A 22,126-nucleotide genomic window follows, 5' to 3' on the forward strand; every position below is an offset into this window, starting at 1 on the left:
ATAGATAGAAAACATCCTAGACATTGTTCCAAAAAGATATCCTATCTTACAAATCCTTTTACTTTCTGAGGTATAAAAATTACTAAAACCTATTCCCAGCTCTAGTGGACTATAATAGCTTTGTGCGTGGTGTATGATTTAGGTCTGTCCAGCGACTTTTCTGTTCCCCCCTTTTTTTTTTTTTTTTTGATGATACCACTCTCTGCTTCAGGAACTGCTTCCCCTAGTCTGTGTATTCCTGATGAGACTGTCAATCATAATGCACCTTTCCCCTACCTTATAATGACATTGTGCTGAAAGCTGTCGGCCTAGAGAAGCCCAAGGTCATTTTTACAAACCGTGTAATGAAATTTCTCTACAGAGTCCATTAGGCCAATTTGCAAAAAAAAAAAAAAAAAAAAAAAAGGAAAATAAGTGGAGGCAATGTAAGTGCTGGCAGTTCTAAGCCCCAGAACCAGGCTTTCTGAGACCCTGGTTCCTATAGTTCTTTAGATTGTATGAGCTACCCCACAATCCTTTTAAGCTACCACATTCGAGTTTGTGCTTACAATAGTAAAAATTAGGTTTCTTTTGTCATTTGCATCTGAAAGAATCCTGAGAAGTTAAAAGAACTTACCCAAGGTCCAGTGTCTCCTAAAAAGTAGAGTCATTACTCAAACTCAGGTCTGTGCACCTCTACATAGTAGGCTTTTCTTACTATGGCAATTTACTTTTTATGCTACGGATGTTCCTAAAATCTAGTTTCATGAAGATTGAGAAAGGAAGGAAAAGGAGCTTGGGAGGAGGGGGTCCATCTGTCTAATCCAATCTGGTTTCTTGGTAATAGGAGGGAGGTGAACATTTATTTTAACCTGTTTTGCCTGGTATTTAAGGTATATAAACAAGAACTCCAGGTTGGGACCATACAAACTTCTATCCAAGAGCAAACCAAAGGTGTGGAATTCTAGGAAAGAATGGTATCAAAGTATTTTCTCTTCCTTTTGCTCTACCCAGTTGTAATGGTTGCATTAAAAAAACAATGTTTGGGGCGCCTGGGTGGCGCAGTCGGTTAAGCGTCCGACTTCAGCCAGGTCACGATCTCGCGGTCCGGGAGTTCGAGCCCCGCGTCAGGCTCTGGGCAGATGGCTCGGAGCCTGGAGCCTGTTTCCGATTCTGTGTCTCCCTCTCTCTCTGCCCCTCCCCCGTTCATGCTCTGTCTCTCTCTGTCCCAAAAATAAATAAAAAAAAAAAAAAAAAAAAAAACAATGTTTGATACCAATAATAACAAATAAAATGTTTAGGTTTTCTAAGTTTACCAAGAATACATCTATTTGTTTCCATTAAAACTGTCTTTATTCACTGTATTGCAAGTATATGCAAAAAGAAAAAAAAAAACGTACTGAAATAATTCTAGAAGAATACAAATTAAATTAATGGTTTGTTTTTTGATAATAATTACTTTCAAGTGTCAAATCAAATGTTTCATCACTTTCTTATTTTGTTTTATTTATTTTATTTTTTAAAAGATTTTATTTTTAAGTAATCTCCACACACAATATGGGGCTTGAACTAATATCCCTGAGATCAAGAGTCTCATGCTCTATCAACTCTGTGAGCCAGCCAGACACCCCCTTGCCTTCCTATTTCAAATGCTTACTTTGTTATTGCAGTTATCATGATTTGAAAGCATCTTGTTGTTTTTATTTAGTTCTTACTTTATTTATTGTAACTTACTTGTTTATTCACTTATTAGCAGGGATCTTGCCAGTTTCATTTGCCATCATATTTTTAACAGTTTAGCTTATAGAAGACACAATGTACTTGTTAAATTAATTTTTAAAAGTACACTGTTCCAAAATAAAAGTCACTGTTTTGATATCTATAAATATACCAATATATTGGAACTAAAGGATGATAAATGATTCTGTGTTCTACTATAAATTAAACTGGGATGGTATCTGTTGAAAAGCCCAAGTGCCAGTAGATAAGAGAAACAACCACATTCTCTCTTTTTTTAATGTTTATTTATTTATTTTTTTGAGAGAAAGAGCACAAGAGAGAGCAAGCTGGGGAGGGGCAGAGAGAGAGGGAAAGAGAAATCCCAAGCAGGCTCTGTGCTGTCAGCATAGTCTGAAGTGGGACTCGAACTCAAGACCTGAGCCCCAGAAACCAAGAGTCAGATGCTTAACCAACTAAGGCACCCAGGCACCTGATAAGCCACCACATTCTCTAGCTGGAGTTGGGCAAGTGAATGCTCAGTTTGAGTCATAGTGGATCCAAGGCAATAAGGCAAGAGGGCTTCCTGCTTCCACTAAAAGCACTCATCACCGTTTCATAGAGACTCTTCATAAGCTTTTGTTTGAAGAAATGATTCCACTGCTTAGAAATAGGTTTAGGGGAGGGTGGTAGAAAACATTTGCATTGTATATTATATTTATTTTTCCCTTTCAAAGTCAATGATCTCTAACTGCTATTAATGTTTTTCTAGTATAATAACAAAACTATTGCTGTCTCAATTTGAAAGCAATTATTTTTTATTTATTTATTTTAGAATTTTAGGGAAAAACCAAACACCAAGGCTTCTAGAATCAGAAAATATTTGCCTTTTAGCTATATAAAAATTAAAAGTTAAGCCTATACTGGACAATTTTAGAATCTTTGAATTCAAAGATTTCTCCTATCATTGTACTAATCTCATATTTGATTTCTCTTTCAACAGAGAGAACATATAAAAACATGTTTAGCATTTCCTCCCTTTCCAGGTTGCATTTTATCTTGAGTAGATTTAAAAGCAGATTAGTTGTAATAGGATTCCAGGATGTGGGCAGATGTCTACTTGTCACGGATGATCTCTCTTGCAATCAGCTCCTTCATTATTTCATTGGTACCACCATAGATTGGCTGAGCGCGGGCATCCACATAAGCTCTAAGTAAATCAGAAGATGATTGAATGAATACATAAAAGATACTGGAAGTTATAAGTTTTGTCTCAGCAGGAAACTATTGATTCCTTTAAAGTATTCATTTAATGAAATCCAAAAAATAAAAGTTCTCTATAAATTACTTTTTTTTTCAGTATGGCATTCATCCTAGATTTGTATAATTATCAAATTCTATTAAGGTACTGATCATTTGTACAGCTTTTAGTTTGCTTGATGTTTAGATTACAATTTAGATTACAATTTCAAAATAACATTAAAAAAATGTTTATTTTTGAGAGAGAGGGAGCATGAGCAGGGAAGGGACAGGGAGAGAGGGAGGGAGAATCCCAAGCAGGCTCTGAGCCATCAGCACAGAGCCCAATGCAGGGCTTGAATTCACGAACCTTGAGATCATGACCTGAGAAGAAACCAAGAGTTGGTCGCTTAACTGACTGAGCCACCCAGGAACCCCAATAATAACATTTATTAGTATGTTTCATTTGATTTAATTTTGTAAACTTCAGCACATATACTAGCATTCTAAAAAGGCTGTTTCAGATTTAGAGTGGATAGAATGTCTCAATTTCTTATTATCTTTAATGTTTCCTTAAAAATGTTGAAATCCACTGGTTTTATAGGAAACAAAAGAGAAAAGAAAGTATCTATTTTCTAACATCCCTTAGATTTCACCACCACTGCTGCCATCAGGAGTATAAATCGATGCTTTAGAAAATATTACTTCCCACAAAGTTAACAAGTAACTTATTTTTTAGAAATGGTTAGTAGTAATTCCAGTAATGTATGACATTAAAATACTGAGTAGCTGAGTTTACTCACACACACACACACACACACACACACACACACACACACACACACACGTTACCAGGAATTCACTTTCGGTAGCAAAGATAGCAACCGTGATACTGTATAGTTGTTTTTACCTTTTTTCATTTCATTTTATCCTCTCAACTCCAGCATCAGGAAGGATAAATATTATTATTGTTTTGTAGGTAAGGGAACTGAGATGCAGCGTAGTTAATACACATATTAATTAATGGTTGTTATTTAGTGATCACATAACAGATAATTGGCAGGCTGGATTGAGAAGGTAGGTATCCTGCCACTTTGGCAAGTATCTTTTTTATTATATCATAGTATTTTCATTGGCCCAAGCATGTAGGATTAGTTATTGAGCTTTGGACTCAAATTCAAAGGCATTTTTTTTCTCAAGCATAGAATCTATTTTTGGTTTTTGCTTTTTATTTTTTAATGTTTTTTTTAATTTAACATTTGAGACAAATTAAATATGCTGGCTCTCTAGGAACATGACCAATTCTGGACTCTTCATATTCTTCATGGTACCTTATAAAAAGTAAGCATTCAGTAAATATTTACTGACTTAGTGTATTACCAAGGAATTTTAGAGTCTCAATACCTACTTTTTGTTGAAACTTGGAATCTAAAGATATTTGTATTTTCAAGTATATATATTTTTTCTTTTGAACAGATTCCATTGTGCTCACAAAATCCAGCACTTGCATATGGAGAATCTACGTGGCACTTTGGCCTACTTCAGCAATCTCAACGCTTCCAGACATTTTTGGATTGCATTGGGCTTTTTTTTTTCTTTTTTTCACATTAAAGAAATTCCAATGGAGTAGGTAATGAAAGAGATCAGTAGACCTTTTATAGGTTACTAATTAAATTCAGTCATCAACTAAAATTAACAGAGAAAGGCAGCAGAAGGAATGTTTAACCACACAGTGATGGAGCTCTGTATCTCAGGCTGTTCTTCCTAGCATGGCAGAGAGGTCTTGAAACGGCAATGCTTAAGCCTCACCTCTTACAGGCCCCAAGCCTAATGAGTAAGAGTCAAATAAGTTCACTAGCTTAAGACCAGTTATTTTAAAAACAACAACAATAAAATGAAACAAAGCAAAAAAGCAAAAAAAGAAAAAAAAAGAAAAAAAAAGAAGCACCTGTTTTATCTGCAAAATCAAGACTCAGCAATACACACACATAAATACACAAATAAAATAGCTTAATCCGAGGATATAAGAAACACCATTAGAGTGATTTTTTTTCCTATCAAATCAAAATCTGTGCACTGCAACCACATAACCCCTAATGTGTCTAATCAGCCTTTGATGCTATCTACTACTCTATCTCTTGTTAACTTATGAAAAATTCTTTCCTTGTATCTCTGGGGTGAGAAATAGCAGTCTAGTTTAAAAGTTCATACAATCTTTGAACTAACAAACCGGCCAAGAAGGGGATTATTATTCTTGAAAGGAAATATAAGTCTCTCAAATTGAAACCAGGGGTTTCAAATAAGCCATCAAGCTACAATTTTTGCTTGCTACTGACCTGAAGGAATCGCCTCTAAGAAAACACAGAGCAAGACTTACTCTGCACTCTAATCTTAAGTCATGTGGATGGGTGACCCCTCACCTCATGTATCTTCCTTAGAACCCGAACTAGACTAGACAAACTAATCCACTACATGTTTACATTTCCAGCAGTGGTTGGAACAACACACTTAAGTATAAAAATAGAGACATTCATTATGATTTGACTTTCTTAGCATTGTGAATATTGTGAATAAGATGGATTAATATTATGAATAAAACATGAAAATGCACAGAAAAAAATTCCAGGGATGATTTAATTTGTGCTAGCATAACTCAGTGTTTACTTCTGATTTCATGACTACACAAAGATTAAAAAAAAAATCTGCTTTTGATTAAGGTTCGTTTGAAGTAGTTCTGAAAGGATATACCAAAATCCAAGTCCAAGGATTGCCAAAAAATATATATATAAATAAAATCATTTAGTTACTTCGCGTCTACATTCCCAAAGAAAGGAAAGCCCTAGTTGTTGCTGAGTTTTTATAAAGGTTGTAAATTATACACACCCTGTGATTAAAGCTTTCTGAACTAATTTTACAGAAAATTAGCAGATTATATCTATGCTGCAGCTTCTGTTCTTAATTTAACTTAACTAAAATGTTTATTTTCCTCATTAAAGACCATAAATGTATCAAATGTTTCCAATTATGTTTGCCAAAATGATAAATGTCAAAGTCAGTTTGAATACTAATTTGATAATTTTCCCTTTAGATAGTATGTATTTACATTAAAATTAGAATAGAAAAAGTTTTTTTTTAAGTTTATTTATTTTTGCAAGGAAGAGAGAGTGTGTGTGTGCAAGGAAGCAGCAGAGAGAGAGGGAGAGAGAGACAGAGAGAGAGAGAGAGAGAGAGAGAGAGAGAATCCCAAGCAGGCTCTGCACCATCAGCACAGAGCCCAATGCAGAGCTTGATGTGGGGATTGATGTGGGGCTTGAACTCACCAACCATGAGATCATGACCTGAGTCAAAGTTAGACACTTAACCAACAGAGCCACTAGGAAAAAAAAAAAAAAAACGAACCAAACCAAAACAAAACAAAAAACAAAAAAAACTAGAAAAAAAATAAAAACAAAAACAAAAAAATCTAAAAACTAGAAAAAGTTTTTAGAAGCCCATAGCATCCACATTCTCAGATTCAGAACTAAACCAGACCTGTCTCCATATAGTAAAACTTCTTTAAGTAAGTTTTATAAACTGAAAATATTGTTAAATTAGAGGAAAGGTTTATTTTCTAGAGTGATGACGAGAAATGTCAAGGGGAAGAGGGAAAGAAGAGATTATGGAAGTGGAGAAAGAGATGTAGAAGAGGATGCTGCCTACTGAGAAACCAGTACTGCTTCAAACTAATAACAAGAATATTCATGTGTAAGAGAGTAAAAAAGGGTGCATTTAATTTCTTTGGAAGGAAATAAAAATTATATCTGGAAAAAATGATTACTTTTAACTTGTTTTTTAGAGAAAATAATCAAATGCTTAAGATGTGACAACTTAGATATTTTTCACGTGCAAATTTTTTCCTAAAGTGCCTTTTTTTTTTACTTTTAAAAAGTGATATTTTTAAAAGAAGACATATAAATGACCAACGGTATATGAATAAATGCTCACTGTCACCAATCATCAGGCAAACACAAATCAAAACCACAAGGAGATATCACCTCACACCTGTGAGGATGGCTATTAACAAAAAACAAAGGCCAACAAGTGTTGGTGAGAATGTGGAGAAATTGGAACCCCTGCACACTGTTGGAGGGAATACAAAACAGGGCAGCTGTGATGGAAAATAGTATGGAGGTTCCTCAAAAAATTAAACAGAACTACCACATATCCTAAAATTCTACTTCTAGGTATTTATTGCAAAGAATTGAAATCAGGACCTGCAAGCAATATTAGCACTCACATGTTCATTGCAGTATTATTCACAAGAGCCAAGATGTGGAAACAACCTAAGCGTCCACGGACAGACGAATGTATACGGAAAATGGAATGGAATACTAGTCAACCTTCAAACAGAAGGAAATTCTGCAATGTGTGACAACTTGGATGGACTTGAACATTCTGCTACGTGAAATAAGCCAGTCACTGAAAGACTAATACTACATGATTCCTACCTATAATGAAGTATCTAAAATAGCCGAATTCACAGAATCTAAGAGGTATGATGGTTGTCAGGAACAAAGGAAGGGGATAATGGGGAATTATTAATCAATGGGCATAGGGTTTCAGTTAAGCAAGATGAATAGGCCTTAGAGATCTGCAGCACAACGTTGTACCTACACTTAACAGTACAGCATGGCAGGGTGCCTGGGTGGCTCAGTTGGTTAAGCATCTGACTCTTGATTTCGGCTCAGGTCATGATCTCACAGTTCTTGAGTTCAAGCCCTGCATCAGGCTCTGTGCTGATACTGCAGAGCCAGCTTGGGATTCTCTCCCTCCTCTCTCTCTGACCCTCCCCTGCTGACATGCATGTGTACTTTCTCTCTCTCTCTTTCAAAATAAATAAACATTAAAAAAAATACAGTATGCGACACATAAAAATTTATGAAGACGGTAGATCTCATGTTAAATGTTCTTGCCAGGGTAAAATAAAATAAAATAAAATAAGATAAAATAACTAATAGCCAATGCAAATTAAAGGAAGAATAATAACCTATTTTCTATGCATTATGTTAGCACAAAGTTTAAAAAGCAAGAACATTCATAGTTTAGGAGGATAAGTTATCCTCAGACTTTTTTCATTTGAGTAAGAGTTGCTACTAACTGGAGAAAATGATTTGGCAATGTATTAAAATTTAAAATGTGCATATTTTTGAAATAGCAATACTACTTTTGGAACTCTGTCCCATTGTAATCGAAAACACATGTATCTAAGACAAACGCATAAAGGTGTTCTGTCGCAGCATTCATTGCTTGTCATAGCAAAAAAGTAGAAATAACCAGATTATGGTTAACCAATAAAATACAATATTCAACTATAACAAAAGTGATATTAGTCCTTCTGTAAAACGATTCAAATAAAGCCAAGTTTTATTATATACTGATCTCTTCCCTTTCTTTAAAAGCAATAAAATCCTTTCTTTAAAAGGTTATCAGGTGGGCTGATAACCTGAAGCTGTTTCATCTGGTTGAACACACTCTGTAGTCAGCTGACAAATGCAAAGATTTTGCATCTCTTTTCCCTCTACACTCAATGCACAAAGTACAGTAAAGAAATTTTCCTTTTTCTTCACATCATCCAGAAGTGTGTACCACAACAACCATACTCACTTTGTAATCGGGTACTCCCACATGTATCCCCAGGCTCCATGGAGCTGGACACAGTCATAAGCTACAGTGTTTTGTAACTCACTTGCCCTGGATGACCAAAATAAAAAGCAAAAAAGGAACATTTGAAATGGGTTTTCGCGAGGTGCTTCACAATCAGGAAACAAATAATTTATGACTGTTTAAATACATACATTTATCAAACAATTACAATTACACATATTAGCCAACAAGAGAAGACTGATATAAATTACATATGCAATAAACTTCTGGAAAGTTTTCATGTAATGAATACTTTCTGCATCAGTTGGTTCTGGCTGGGTTTTTGTTAAAGCTAGAAATAAAAAGTGGAAAGCATAGTCTATTAGGTTTTGGGCTACTTTAGGCTTGAGAAGGACATAATAAAAACTTGAATTTTGCATATTTATTTAAATTCTCCATATAATCTCAGTTAAATGTATAGTTATACAGCCATCCATTTTCTTTTGCCTTGTGATATGTCTTTTTCTCCAAAGATGCCACTTCTACCCGAAAGTTGCAATTCTGAATTTCAGTAACTGTGAAAAAAATTTTTTAGAGTTTTTCAGAAATAAACTGAAAGTAAAAGTAAAAACCTAAAAAGTACTATTAAAGTACATACCATCATATAGGAAACTTTTAAAAGATTACTTGGGTATTATTATTCCCAAAGTATATGTATATTAATATGAAATACTTGAGAAATATTCTTGTTTGGTCTCATCACAGTAATTTTAACTACATTAAAATTCATAAGATAACTGGTAGGGATTTTATTCATCTCAACATAAAAATATAAGTTCAAAATTCTTTTCACCCCATTTTTCTTTTTTTTCTTTTTTAATTAGAGATTCCTTTTCATGTTTATTTAGTTTTGAGAGAGAGAGAGAGAGAGAGAGCAAGCAGAAAAGGGGCAGAGAGAGAGGGAGACACAGAATCTGAAGCAGGCTCTACGCTGTCAGCACAAAGCCTGACATGGGGCTCAAACCCACGAACTGTGAGATCATGACCTGGGCCAAAATTGGACACCCAACCAAATGAGCTACCCAGGCATCTCATTTTTCCCTTAAAAAAATTTTTTTTAAATGTTTATTTATTTATTTTTGAGAGACAGACATAGTGTGAGTTGGGGAGGGGCAGAGAGAGAGGGAGACACAGAATCCAAAGCAGGCTCCAGGCTCTGAGCTGTCAGCACAGAGCCGGATGTGGGGCTTGAGCCCACAAATCGTGAGATCATGACCTGAGCTAAAGTCTGGCACTTAAGCGACTGAGCCACCCAGGTGCCCCTCCTTTTTCTTTTTTTTTTTTTAAACTCTGCCCACAACATGGGACTTGAGCTCATGACCCTAAGATCAGGAGTTGTATGTTCTACTGACTGAGCCAGCCAGGCTCCCCTAAAAGTATTTTTCAATAATGGGAAACCTAAAGCAAAAGTAAGAATAGACACATTTGCCTATTTTAAATAATTTTTAACTCTCAGCAATAGCCAAACTATGGAAAGAGCCCAAGTGTCCATTGACTGATGAATGATAAAGATGTAGTATATTTATATAATGGACTATTACTCAGCCATTAAAAATAATGAAATCTTGCCATTTGCAACAACGTAGATGGAGCTAGAGAGTATTATGCTAAGCGAAATAAGTCAGTCAGAGAAAGACAAACACCATATGATTTCACTCTTATGTGGAATTTAGATACATGTGGGAAACAGATATACATATGGGAAGGGGGGAAAAAGAGAGAGAGAGAGGGAAGCGAACCATAAGAGACTCTTCATGATAGAGAACAAACTCAGGGATCAATGGAGGGTGGTGGGTAGGGGATGGGTTAAATGGCTGATAGGTATTAAGGAGGGCATTTGTTGTCATGAACACTGGGTGTTACATGTAAGTGATAAATCACTAAATTATACTCCTGCAATCAACATTACACTATATGTTAACTAATTAGAATTTAAATAAAAATTTGGGAAAAAAATAAAATAACTTTTAACTCAAGCCATAAGACAGGTGAGGATGTTTCTAAAAAGTACAGCAACAATATAATGATTAACAGGTAAGACTCAGGAGGCAACAATATTTGGAATTCTATAAATTTTTGTATTTGGCAAGTATTTTAGTGAAATATTCACTGGGTATAACTAGCTGCTTCCTCTCCTTCAATGTGAAGTAACAGTATGTCTAGAAGCTTGGTGGTTTTTTTTTTTTTTTCAACGTTTATTTATTTCTGGGACAGAGAGAGACAGAGCGTGAACGGGGGAGGGGCAGAGAGAAAGGGAGACACAGAATCGGAAACAGGCTCCAGGCTCCGAGCCATCAGCCCGGAGCCTGACACGGGGCTCGAACTCCCGGACAGCGAGATCGTGACCTGGCTGAAGTCTGACGCTTAACTGACTGCGCCACCCAGGCGCCCCTAGAAACTTGGTGTTTTTAAGAACAATGAGGTTAATAGCTATCTGAATATTTCTTTTTCTAAAAATACCTTGCCTAAAAAATTTTTACACTTTTCCAACTAGTCACAGGATTTGCTATAAATGTAAATGTAAAATGTCTCCCCCTAAAAGAAGTTCCCAGTAATTCCACATCAGTTCCACCCTGCCAGTTTTATTATTTTGGAATCATTTCATAAAGAACTATTCTGCATACTTCTCCACTCTAGTTCTGACTGAACTGAACACAGGTTAATGAATAATGACAGGAATTTTCTTCTAAGTTATTTTTGGGCTAATGAGATATGAGAATGTTTGTTTTTAAAACAGAGGAAACCAAGCCCATTTTCAGTATCTGATTTAAACCATGTTCTTGCATCTTAAAATAAACAAAGGCCTTATAGGAGTCTCTTTTCAATTAACTCATCTTTAATACAAATGAAAGTTCTTTCCAAATTTAATAGGACACTTTCCCTTTCACTTAATAGAGCATGTGCAACTTCTGATTGGATAATCAATTTTTCAGAAATTTTTCTTAGATCTGGACACATTTTAAAATCAAAAATGGAGTCTAATCTACTCATTTCAGAGATATCAAAATGTTGGCCCAGAGAGAATTATTAATATTTTTAAGTGTATTTATTTATTTTGAGAGAGAGAGAGAGAGAGCACAAGAAGAGGAGGGGCAGAGAGAGAGGGAGAGTGAGGATTCCAAGCAGGCTCCAAACTGTCAGCATAGAGCCCAACTCGGGGCTCAAACTCATGAACCGTAAGATCATGACCTGAGTCAGAATTAAAAGTTGGACACTTAACCAAATGGTCACCCAGGTGCCCCAACCCAGAGAGAATTAAATTTAATTATAGTTATTTAATGAAAGAATTGGGATTCAATCTCAGGACTCTAAGTGATACTGTTCTTTTGTGGTCTCACTATACTGCCACTCATCAGATAATTTGAAATTAAACTACTACTTGAATGAGTTAATCAGTCATCCTACTTCAATACCTTAATATCTTACTCTCTTTTTTAAATGTTTATTTATTTTAATGTTTATATTTGAGAGAGAGAGAGAGAGAGAGCATGCACGCATTAGTGGGGGAGGGGCAGAGAGAGAGGGAGACACAGAATCTGAAGCAGGCTCCAGGCTCCGAGCTGTCAGCACAGGGCCTGATGTGGGGCTCAAACTCACGAACTATGAGATCATGACCTGAGCCATTAACTGACTGAGCCACCTAGAGGCCCCAAATGTTTATCTATTTCTGAGAGAGAGAGAGAGAAAGAGAGAGACAGAGACAAAGTACAGAAAGCGTGTGTGGAGTTGGGGAGAGGCAGAGAGAGAAAGGAACAGAGGATCCAAAGGTACCTCTGTGCTGACAGCCCAATGCAGGGCTCGAACTCCCGAACCTTGAGATCATGACCTGAGCCGAAGTCAGACTCTTAACTGACTGAGCCACCCAGGCGCCGCAATATCTTATTCTCAATTGCAAGCTAAAAGTTAAATCAACTTGAGTAATTTTTAGCGCACTATAAATAGGCTTAATGGGACCTTTCAGCGTTTTTTAAAAAGTTGGTTCCTACTGTTAGTTTTCATTTTCACAGCCTTCTTCTTTTAAGACCCTCAAAGTTGAGTTTAAAGTTGGAAGAATTCCATAACAGTCTATGCAAACACCACATTTTAATTACTGAGGCACACATACCAATATTTCGCCATGGCAGCAGTGGCAGAGTCCAGACGTTTCTTTTCATGCAGCTGGAGACAGCTGTCCACAAAAGCTCTGGTTACACAAATGTGTGTTTTTAATTCTGCCAGCTTATGCTGCACTGTCTTGAGTTTAAAAGAAATGAAAGGGGGAAAAAAGAAGTGAGCATACTAAAAGAGCACATTTTTAGTCACCTAGCATATCTAAAATTATATAATAAAAGACCTTTAGAGCAAAACAAAAGTGGAATTACTGTTTGTTTGTTTGTTTGTTTACTCTCCAAAAGAGGCAAATATTAACTAAACGGCTTAAATTTAAAACCCACAATACTCATCACCACTAAGGAAAGTTGTACTAGAAGATGGAAAAAAAAAAAAAGAGTAAATGATAAATAACATCTCATGTTTTAGATTAAAAAGTTTAGCCCATTTAGGGAAACTGCTTGACAACCAGCATGACTTTAATAGGTGAGCACCATCTTGTGGTATAGTCCTTTAAGTACAGCTGTTAAAAACACCTATTTTCCTCTGGAATCTAAAACCATGAAGAATTTCTCTCTCTCTCTCTCTCTCTCTCTCTCTCTCTCTCTCTCTCTCTCTGCCTGTCTCTCTTCTATTTTAGAGAGTGAGAGTGAGAGAGAACTGAGGAGAGGGGCAGAGAAAGAGAGAGAGGGAGAGAGAGAGAAAATCTTAAGCAAGTTCTATGCTCAGCATACAGCCTGACTCAGGGCTCCATCCCACGACCCTGGGATCATGACCTGAGTCAAAATCAAGAGTGGGTTGCTCAACTGACTGAGCCACCCAGGCACCCCCACATCCTTTTTTTTTTTAAGTATACATATTTTTTAATTAAGTATATATATTTCTCTATTCTGATTCTTTGTTCTAGAGTAAAATAACAAAGTAACAAGCTGGAAAGACGACATTAAAAACATTAAACATTATTTTATATTGGGAAGTAGTTAATCTAGATCTATAGAATGCAGTAGAAGAACGACATCAGCACTCAAGAGATCAAAGTTGTATCCTTCAGCCTCTTCCGCCTGTCTCCACCCTCCCCCATTGACCCCCCTCAATAGCTAGTCTCTAACTTGAACTGAATGGTCTGGAATGGTCAACAATGTCAACATATTATACTTTCTCTTGCCAGCCACAGACAACCTATACCAGCCTTGGAAATCATTCTATCTAGACTATTCTCAAGTGTTCTTGACTGCTTTCATTTCAATCAAATATTTTTACATTCCAGATTCTTGGCTCCCACACCTTAAATTCTGAGTTTACATTTGGTCTCTTTGGCACCAACTTTTGAACCTCCTTCAGGAAACTGACTTGGATTTGACATATTGACTTTCCACTTTGAGTAACTCCCCAAAATACACCCCATTCTAGTTGACCTCTCAAGTTCAAGGCCCAGGACTGGTCAGCTGGCTTTCCCTTCCTTATGAAAATACAGGCAGAAACAGAGTTTTGATCATTCTGCTATGAGATTTATAAGTGAGACCTTCACTGTGGCTAAAAAAAAGCATGGAAGTTAGTGAAAAAGGTTGCACAGTTCAACTCAAACAAGACATTAATATGCCACACCTATGTACTGGCAAGTTCAAACCCAAGATTGAGTTCCCAATAGGAAGGCTTCAGGGACCAGATTCTCATGAGGATGCTGGCCCTGCCTGCCATTCATACTGGTTATAGCAATTCTCAAACCACAAAACTGAACCTTTCAACATCATTGTAGTGGGGACAGTTTGGGAACTTTCCATTTCTAGAAAAGGAATACAATAAGACCGTGGACCAGGCAAAACCAGGGTGTCAGGAGGAGTAGGAACTCTGAGGGACAGATTCCTCAGAGGTGTATCAATATAACTACCATACTAATGAAAAACCCAATTGACTGCCTTTCCCTTGGCTTTATTCCATCCTGTTCTAGAAACAGACAATATAGCTGGCACCTAATGGTTCTAAAACCAAACAGTAGAATGGCTGATGCCACACATTTTCCACCTCTGTATCCTGGCCTCTAATTCAGAATATGCTGGGTCACATCAAAACTTTCTTCCCCTCTCACTCTTTCCTTACATTGTCTATCTCCCTTTCTATCCATTTATATTTAATTAGGCCAAATCTCTACACAATAAATCAGCACAGAGTTTCCCACCTCTGCCAAGATTACTCATAGAAAATCTAGAGATAGAACAAGAAAAAAAAGTGGGGAAATATTCTATACATTGAAAACAGATGAGTATATATTCTCTCTGAGCCGACTCCTGGCTTCGTTCAAGGACACCAACCATGATACTTCATTTGTAAGATAAGGGAGAATCTGACAAGTGTCCAGATAGTTTTGTCCTCTCCCTATTGTGATGGCACACTTGAAAATTTATGTACTATTTACAGTATGAAGGAATCAAGATCTCTAAGCCTAATTCCCTTCCATGAGAGCTGTTTTTCTGGGAATTCTGGGAGCTTCCAGAAGCTGAAGTTAAATTTTAGACCAGGATGGGCTCATTTAGAACTCTTTCTTTTAAAAGAAAAATGAAAAAAAAAGTTTTGTTTAATGTTTACCTATTTTGAGAGAGAGACAGAGACAGAGAGTGAGCGGGGGAGGGGCAGAGAGAGAGAGAGGGAGACACAGAATCTGAAGCAGGCTCCAGGCTTCGAGCTGTCAGCACAGATCCCAATGCAGGGCTGGAACCCAGGAATCATAAGATCATGACCTGAGCCAAAGTTGAACGCTTAGCTGACTGAGCCACCCAGGCGTTAAAGAACTCTTTCTTTAAGTCGCTTAGTGAGGTCCACAGGTTTGAAGAAATTAATGCCTCCAAGAGTACATAATTTACTCTCTGGGGATAAGCAGATTATATTTGCATATTCTTGGCATCACATTGGGTGTTACTATATAAAATTTGTCTGGGTTCTTTACCACAGACATTGTATCTAGCTTTCAGAAATTATTGTGTAATGGGTGGTGGCTAATAATTGTACCACACATTATTAGCAAGGTGTTTTTTGTGAATGATCAACACTTGTAACACTACTTTTAAACATTCATTACTAATCGCTAATAGATAATACTACAGCTAGCATTTAACTAAATTCCTCAAAACTTACTAAGTGTATCAGATCAAGTCTCTTTCAGAGTTCTGAATGACATTATTCTCAGAATCATGGAATTATAGAATTGGAATACACTTTGGAGAGGTTATCCAGCCCATATCCCATTTAAACAATACTGTTAATTGTACTGTAATATATTATGATTCAAATATAAAATATAACATCTTCGGTTTGCTACCTAATTTTATAATTAACCCCACACTCAAGGTCTTAAGAACTGGATAATTACATTTTGGAGGAATGCAAGGAAGAAGTATCATTTTTTTTTTCCCTCTCCTATCCTTTTCATAATATTCTGTGCCCTTAGACTAAAGAGCACATCCCACACAGGAAATAACTAAAGTTTGTCTTAGAAAAGAACATTACATTTTCACTTCATCGCCCATGGGTGAGGAAAGTGAGGAAAGAAAAAAGGTCTATCTACTTTCAATTTCTGGGTAGTAAAACTAGGATAGGAGTTAAGAGTGTACGTTCCAGGACCGCCTGAGTGGCTCAGTCAATTAAGCGTCCAGCATCGGCTCAGGTCACGATCTCAGGGTTCGTGGGTCCCAGCCCCGTGTCGGGCTCTGTACTGACAGCTCGGAGCCTGGAATCTGCTTCAGATTCTGTGTCTCCATCTCCTCTGCCCCTTCCCAGCTTGTGCTTTGTCCCTCTCTCTCTCTCTCTCTCTCAAAAATAAACATTTGAGGTGTCTGGGTGGCTCAGTCGGTTAAGCATCTGACTCTTGGTTTTGTCTCAGGTCAGGATCTTCCAGGTTTGTGGGTTCGAGCACCTCATCGTTGGGATCTGCGCTGACAGCAGGGAGCTTGCTTGGGATTCTATCTCCCTCTCTCTCTGCCCCTCCCCCACTCACGCTGTCTCTGTCTCTCTCAAAATAAATAAATAAACCTAAAAAATAAACATTAAAATTTAAGAAAAGATTTAAAAAAAGAGTGTAGTTTTCAGAGTTATAATGTCTGTGTAATCTTGGGAAACTTGCTTAACCTCTCCATGCCTCAATCTCTTCATCTGTAAAATGAAGGTAAAAAGAATGCTTATAAAGAGAGTTGTGAAGAAAAAAACAAGATAATCCATTTAGCACAGTGTCTAGTACATGGGAACAATGTAACAAATCAGTCATTATCATTATTTAATAACTGAATTTTACCATTTTATTATCTATTCCATGGAAAAATCATAAGATTTGACATCAAATATATCCATATTTGAATGAATGAAAAGGAATAAAAATCTTATAATAATTGCAACTTAAGTATGGTTAGGTCTCCATTCTACAAAGAAAATGATTTTTTTGTGAAATGCACCGAAATGGTCAGAAAGGCCCCAAATGTTCAAAATTCAAGCATAACAAAGATAAAGGAAACTGAATAGTTAAACGATTGTAAAATGACATTTGGCTAAGTATAATACAACATTTAAAGGTCTTCTATTTCATATTAATAACTGGAACAATAGAGTACCAAGCTCTAGAATAGGAGGTGTAAGCATATATTGGTCATTCATATTCTTTGAATACATTCCTAGATTGACTATGAAAATATTCAAAGATCTTTATTTCAGTAAAGCAGAAAGATTAGAAGAAATATCCCAGAAATCTGAGAACATAATAAATTTACTTGAAAAACCAGACTATAGGTAGTGTAGTACACTGGTGGAAGTGATACTACTGCCACCTAGTGACAGTTTGGTAAACTCCCTTTGAAAGAAGGTAGTGCTTCATAAAACAGCGCTCGCTTTGAAAAAGATTAAAACTATATTCTCTCTTTTTGCTATCAAAATGTATTTATTTAGTAAATATTAGTCAAATACACATATTACAGACTTTTTTTCTTCTCTGGGAAAACATTATACCAGTTTCCTATCTCCTTCATGGTCAAATGTCAAATCATATTTAACGTTCTGAGCTATAAACAATCTGGGTAATATCATAGTCATCTTTATTGTAATTTAATATGAATTCCATAAAAGGAGATGTAGATTTCCAAGGGGATGGAAAATATGCCTATTTGATTTACTTTTTATAGTGTCCATAACAGGGCCAAAGGCGTGAGGTGGTGATGGTTGGTTTTCAGAAGCAAAAGCTATTACAGGCACACTTTGTTTTATTGCTCTTTGTAGATGTTGCATTTTTTACAAATGAAAGGTCTGTGGCAAATCTGTGGAGCAAGTCAATTGGTGCCATTTTCCCAATAGCATTTGCTCACGTGTCTCTGCGTCATATTTTGGTAATTTTCACAGTATTTCAAACTTTTTCACTATCATTATATTTGTTATGGTGATCAGTGATCTTTGATGTTACTCGTCTTCTTGTTTTGAGGCACCATGAACCACGCCCATATAAGATGGCGAATTTGATCAATACGTGTGCGTGTTCTGACTGCTCCACTGGCCAGCTGTTCCCTATCTCTCCTTCTCCGTGAGTTTCCTTATTCCCTGAGACCCAACAATACTGAAATGAGACCAATTAATAACCCTACAATGGCTTCTAAGTGTCCAAGTGAAAGGAAGAGTCACACGTCTCTCATTTTAAATCAAAAGCTGGAAACGACTAAGCTTACTTATGTCAAAAGCCAAGATAAGCTGAAAGCCAGGCCTCTTGTGCCAGTTAGCCACGCTGTGAATGCAAAGGAAAAGTTCTTAAAGGAAATTAAAAGTGCTACTCCAGTGAACACACGAATGATAAAAAAGTGAAGAAGCCTTATGCTGATATGGAAAGTTGTAGTGGTCTAAATAGAAGCTCTAACCAGCCACAACATCCCCTGAAGCCAACACCTAATCCAGAGTAAGGCCTTAACTCTCTTCAATTCTATGAAGGCTGAGAGAGGTAAGGAGCTTGAAGAAGTCTAAGTTGGCAGAGGCTGGTTCATGAGGCTTAAGGAAAGAAGCCGTCTCCATAACGTAAATGTGCAAGGTGAAGCAGCAAGCGCTGATGCGGAAACTGAGGCAGGCTATCCAGAAATTCTAGCTAAGATAATTAACAAAGGTGGCCACACTAAACAACAGATTTTAAATGTAGATGAAACAGCCTTACATTGCAAGAAGATGCCATCTAGGACTTTCACAGCTAGGTAGATGACAATACCTGGCTTCAAAGCTTCAAAGGACAGGCTGACTTTCTTATTAGGGGCTAATGCAGCTGGTGACTTTAAGTTGAAGCCAATGTTCACTTACTATTCTGAAAATCCTAGGGCCTTTAAGAATTATGCTAAATCTACTCTGTCTCTGCTCTAGAACTGGAACAATAAAGTCTGGATGACAGTACATCTATTTACAACGTGTTTGGCTTATTGCATATTTTAAGCCCACTGTTGAGATCTACTGCTCAGGAAAAAAATTCCTTTCAAATATTACTGTTCGTTGACAATGCACCCGGTCACCCAAGAGTTCTGACTGAGATGCACAATGAGATTAATGCTGTTTTCATGCTTGCTAAGACAACATCCATTCTGCAGCCCATGCATTAAGGAGTAATTTTGATTTTCAAGTTGTATTATTTAAGAAATACATTGTATAAGGCTGTAGCTGTCATAGATAGTGATTCCTCTAGTGGATCCAGGCAAAGTAAATTGAAAACCTTCTGGAAAGAATCTACCATTCTAGATGCCATGAAAAACATTCATGATGCATAGGGATAGATTGAAATACTAACAATAACAGGAGTTTTAGAAGTTGATTCCAACCCTCCTGGATGACTTTGAGGGATTCAAGACTTCAGTGGAGAAAGTGACTGTGGGATATTGTGGGAATAGCGAGAGAATTAGAATCAGGAGCCCGCGGGTGCCTGGGTGGCTCAGTCAGTTGAGTGTCCAATTCTTGATCTTGGCTCAGGTCATGATCTCACAGTTCATGGGACTGAACCCCACATTGGGCTCTGCATTGACAGCTTGGGATTCTCTCTCCCTCTCTCTCTCTGCCCCTCCCCTGCTTGTGCACACACCTCTCTCTCTCTCTCTCAAAAGAAATAAGCTTAAAAAAAAAAAGTGAAGCCTGGAGATACGACTGAATTGCCGCAATCTTATAATAAAACTTTAATTGATGAGGAGTTGCTTCTTATGGATGCATAAAAAAAAAGTGGTTTTCTTGAAATGGAACTACTCCTGGGGAAAATGCTGTGAAGATTGTGGAAAAGAAGACAAAAGATATAGAATATTACATAAATTTAGTTGATAAATTTAGTTGATAAAGCATCAGGTTTGAGAGGATTGATTTCAACTTTGAAAGAAGTTCTACTGTGTATAAAATGCTATCAAACAGTGCATGCTACAGAGAAATTTTTTGTTGAAGGAAGAGTCCAGTTGATGTCGCAAGTTTTGTTGTTGTCTTTTAAAAAAGGCACAGCCACCCAACCTTCAGCAACCACCACCCTGATCAGTCAGCATCCATCAACATGAAGGCAAGACCCTCCATCAGCAAAAGATTACCACTCACTGAAAGCTAGATGATGGCTAGCACTTTTTAGCAATAAAGTATTTTTTAATAAAGGTATGGACGCCATTTAGACATAATGCTATTGCACACTTAATAGACTACAGTATAGTGTAAACACAACTTTTATATGCACTAGGAAAACAAAAATTTCATTATAATCGCTTTATTGTGATATTCTGGAACAGAACCTGCAATACCTCCGAGGTATGCCTATAATGCTCTTTGGGCAAAGTTCCAAAAGTCACAGAATAATACCACTTCATATTGCTAGCAGCTTATAGTGTGTATTTTCAGAATCACACCTATCAAATTACATTTCAGCATCTAACCTTTAGAAGGCAGTCAATACATATTTGCTCAGTGAAACAAAATGGAATAAGTTATGTATATCACTATTTCTCAAAGGGAGACTATTGGCATTTTGAGTGAGACAATTAGTTGCTATAGGAAACTATCTCTGAATTACAGGACATTTAACCATACTGGCCTCCAGAGCACTAAATACCAAACACACCCCCAGTTGCTGTGTACCCCACCTCCTGAGGGGTTCTAAATGCCTGAGGGGAAGAGGGCAATCACTGAGAATCACTCATAGGTATAAATTAATGATATGTAAATTAAAAGGAATTTACAGTATAAAATCCTCACTCTGTTTTTGTATAAAGTCAATTCTTCTCACTATTTTTTAAATGCTTATTTATTTGTTTTGAGAGACAGAGAGGGAACACGAGTGGGGGAGAGGCAGAGAGAGAGAGGGAGAGAGAGAATCTCAAGCAAGCTCTGCACTGAAGTGTGGAGCCTGACCCAGGGCTCAAACTCCTGAACTGCAAGATCATGACCTCAGCCCAAATCAAGTATTAGATGCTTAACTGACTGAGCCACCCAGGCACCTCTAAAATCCTTACTCTTTTTAAAAATTTTTTAATTATTTTTTCCTTTAAGTTTATTTATTTATTTTGAGAGAGACGGAGCACAAGCTGAGGAGGGGCAGAGAGAAAAAGAGAATCCCCAGAAGACTCCACAGGGTCAGTGCAGAGCCCGATGTGGGGCTTGAACTCACAAAACTGTGTGATCGTGACCTGAGCCAAAGTCAGATTCTCAACCAACTGAGCTACCCAGGCAACCCTAAAATCCTTACTCTTAAGGAAATCACAATTTAGGAAAGTCAAGTCATACTATTTTTTAAAAATGTTTTCTAAAGTGTGTGCCTCATGTTTACAGATTCAGAACAACTATTTTTGGATCTGTTATGCCAATAAGAAAGTTAGGATCTAAAGAAGCTTTTTCAGAATGGAAAAAAGTTATGTTGATGAACAACGGAGTAGGTTCCCTTTATTGGAACAAAATAGAAGATGACATTATGTAAGGCAAAAATAGCAAACTGTAATGAGTGCTAAATTTGCCAGGCAATATTCTGACCACTTTGTGTATATTATCTCAGCTAATCCTCACAGCAATTCTATAAGGTAGCTACGGATATCATTCACATCTTGCAAATAAGAAAATGCTTCCTAGAGAGATCATACAACCTGACTAGACCACAGAGATCCAAGTAGCTGAGCTAGGACTTAAAAATGACTGAAGTTACTTCCATAAAGCTGGTCCTCAAAGGCTACCAAAGTGTTTCATCTCCGCCTTGCCCTTCACAAAGCCCTTCATAAGCCATTCCACTTGAAACTGTTTAGGTAGATTTCCAACTCCAGGTTTTTTGCTGGCAAAATGCTGAAGCAACTTTATGGCTAAATTGTTTATAAACTTTTCTTTCATTTAAGAAGAAACTAGAGTCTAATATTTGATTGGCATGGTTAGTGATTATGGCCACCTTATGCTGAGTTTTTTGGCAAATACCTTAAACTTC

At 36.9% G+C, this 22,126-nt stretch overlaps 1 protein-coding gene across 2 annotated transcripts in view; it reads right to left on the bottom strand.

Annotated features, from left to right (window-relative positions):
- Positions 1 to 1,657: 1,657 nt before the first annotated feature.
- Positions 1,658 to 22,126, bottom strand: part of ACADL (acyl-CoA dehydrogenase long chain) — a 52,693-nt gene continuing 32,224 nt past the window's right edge. For both annotated transcript variants that reach the window (XM_043577715.1, XM_043577714.1), the window contains 3 exons: positions 12,722 to 12,849; positions 8,578 to 8,664; positions 1,658 to 2,905 (listed from right to left, as the gene is read on the bottom strand). In XM_043577715.1, coding sequence (XP_043433650.1) covers positions 2,812 to 2,905; positions 8,578 to 8,664; positions 12,722 to 12,849 — 309 coding nt within the window. In that variant the 3' untranslated portion in view covers positions 1,658 to 2,811. The remainder of the gene's footprint in view (positions 2,906 to 8,577; positions 8,665 to 12,721; positions 12,850 to 22,126) is intronic.

The sequence above is a fragment of the Prionailurus bengalensis genome, chromosome C1 (genome assembly GCF_016509475.1).
Source record: "Prionailurus bengalensis isolate Pbe53 chromosome C1, Fcat_Pben_1.1_paternal_pri, whole genome shotgun sequence".
Lineage (NCBI taxonomy): Eukaryota > Metazoa > Chordata > Mammalia > Carnivora > Felidae > Prionailurus > Prionailurus bengalensis.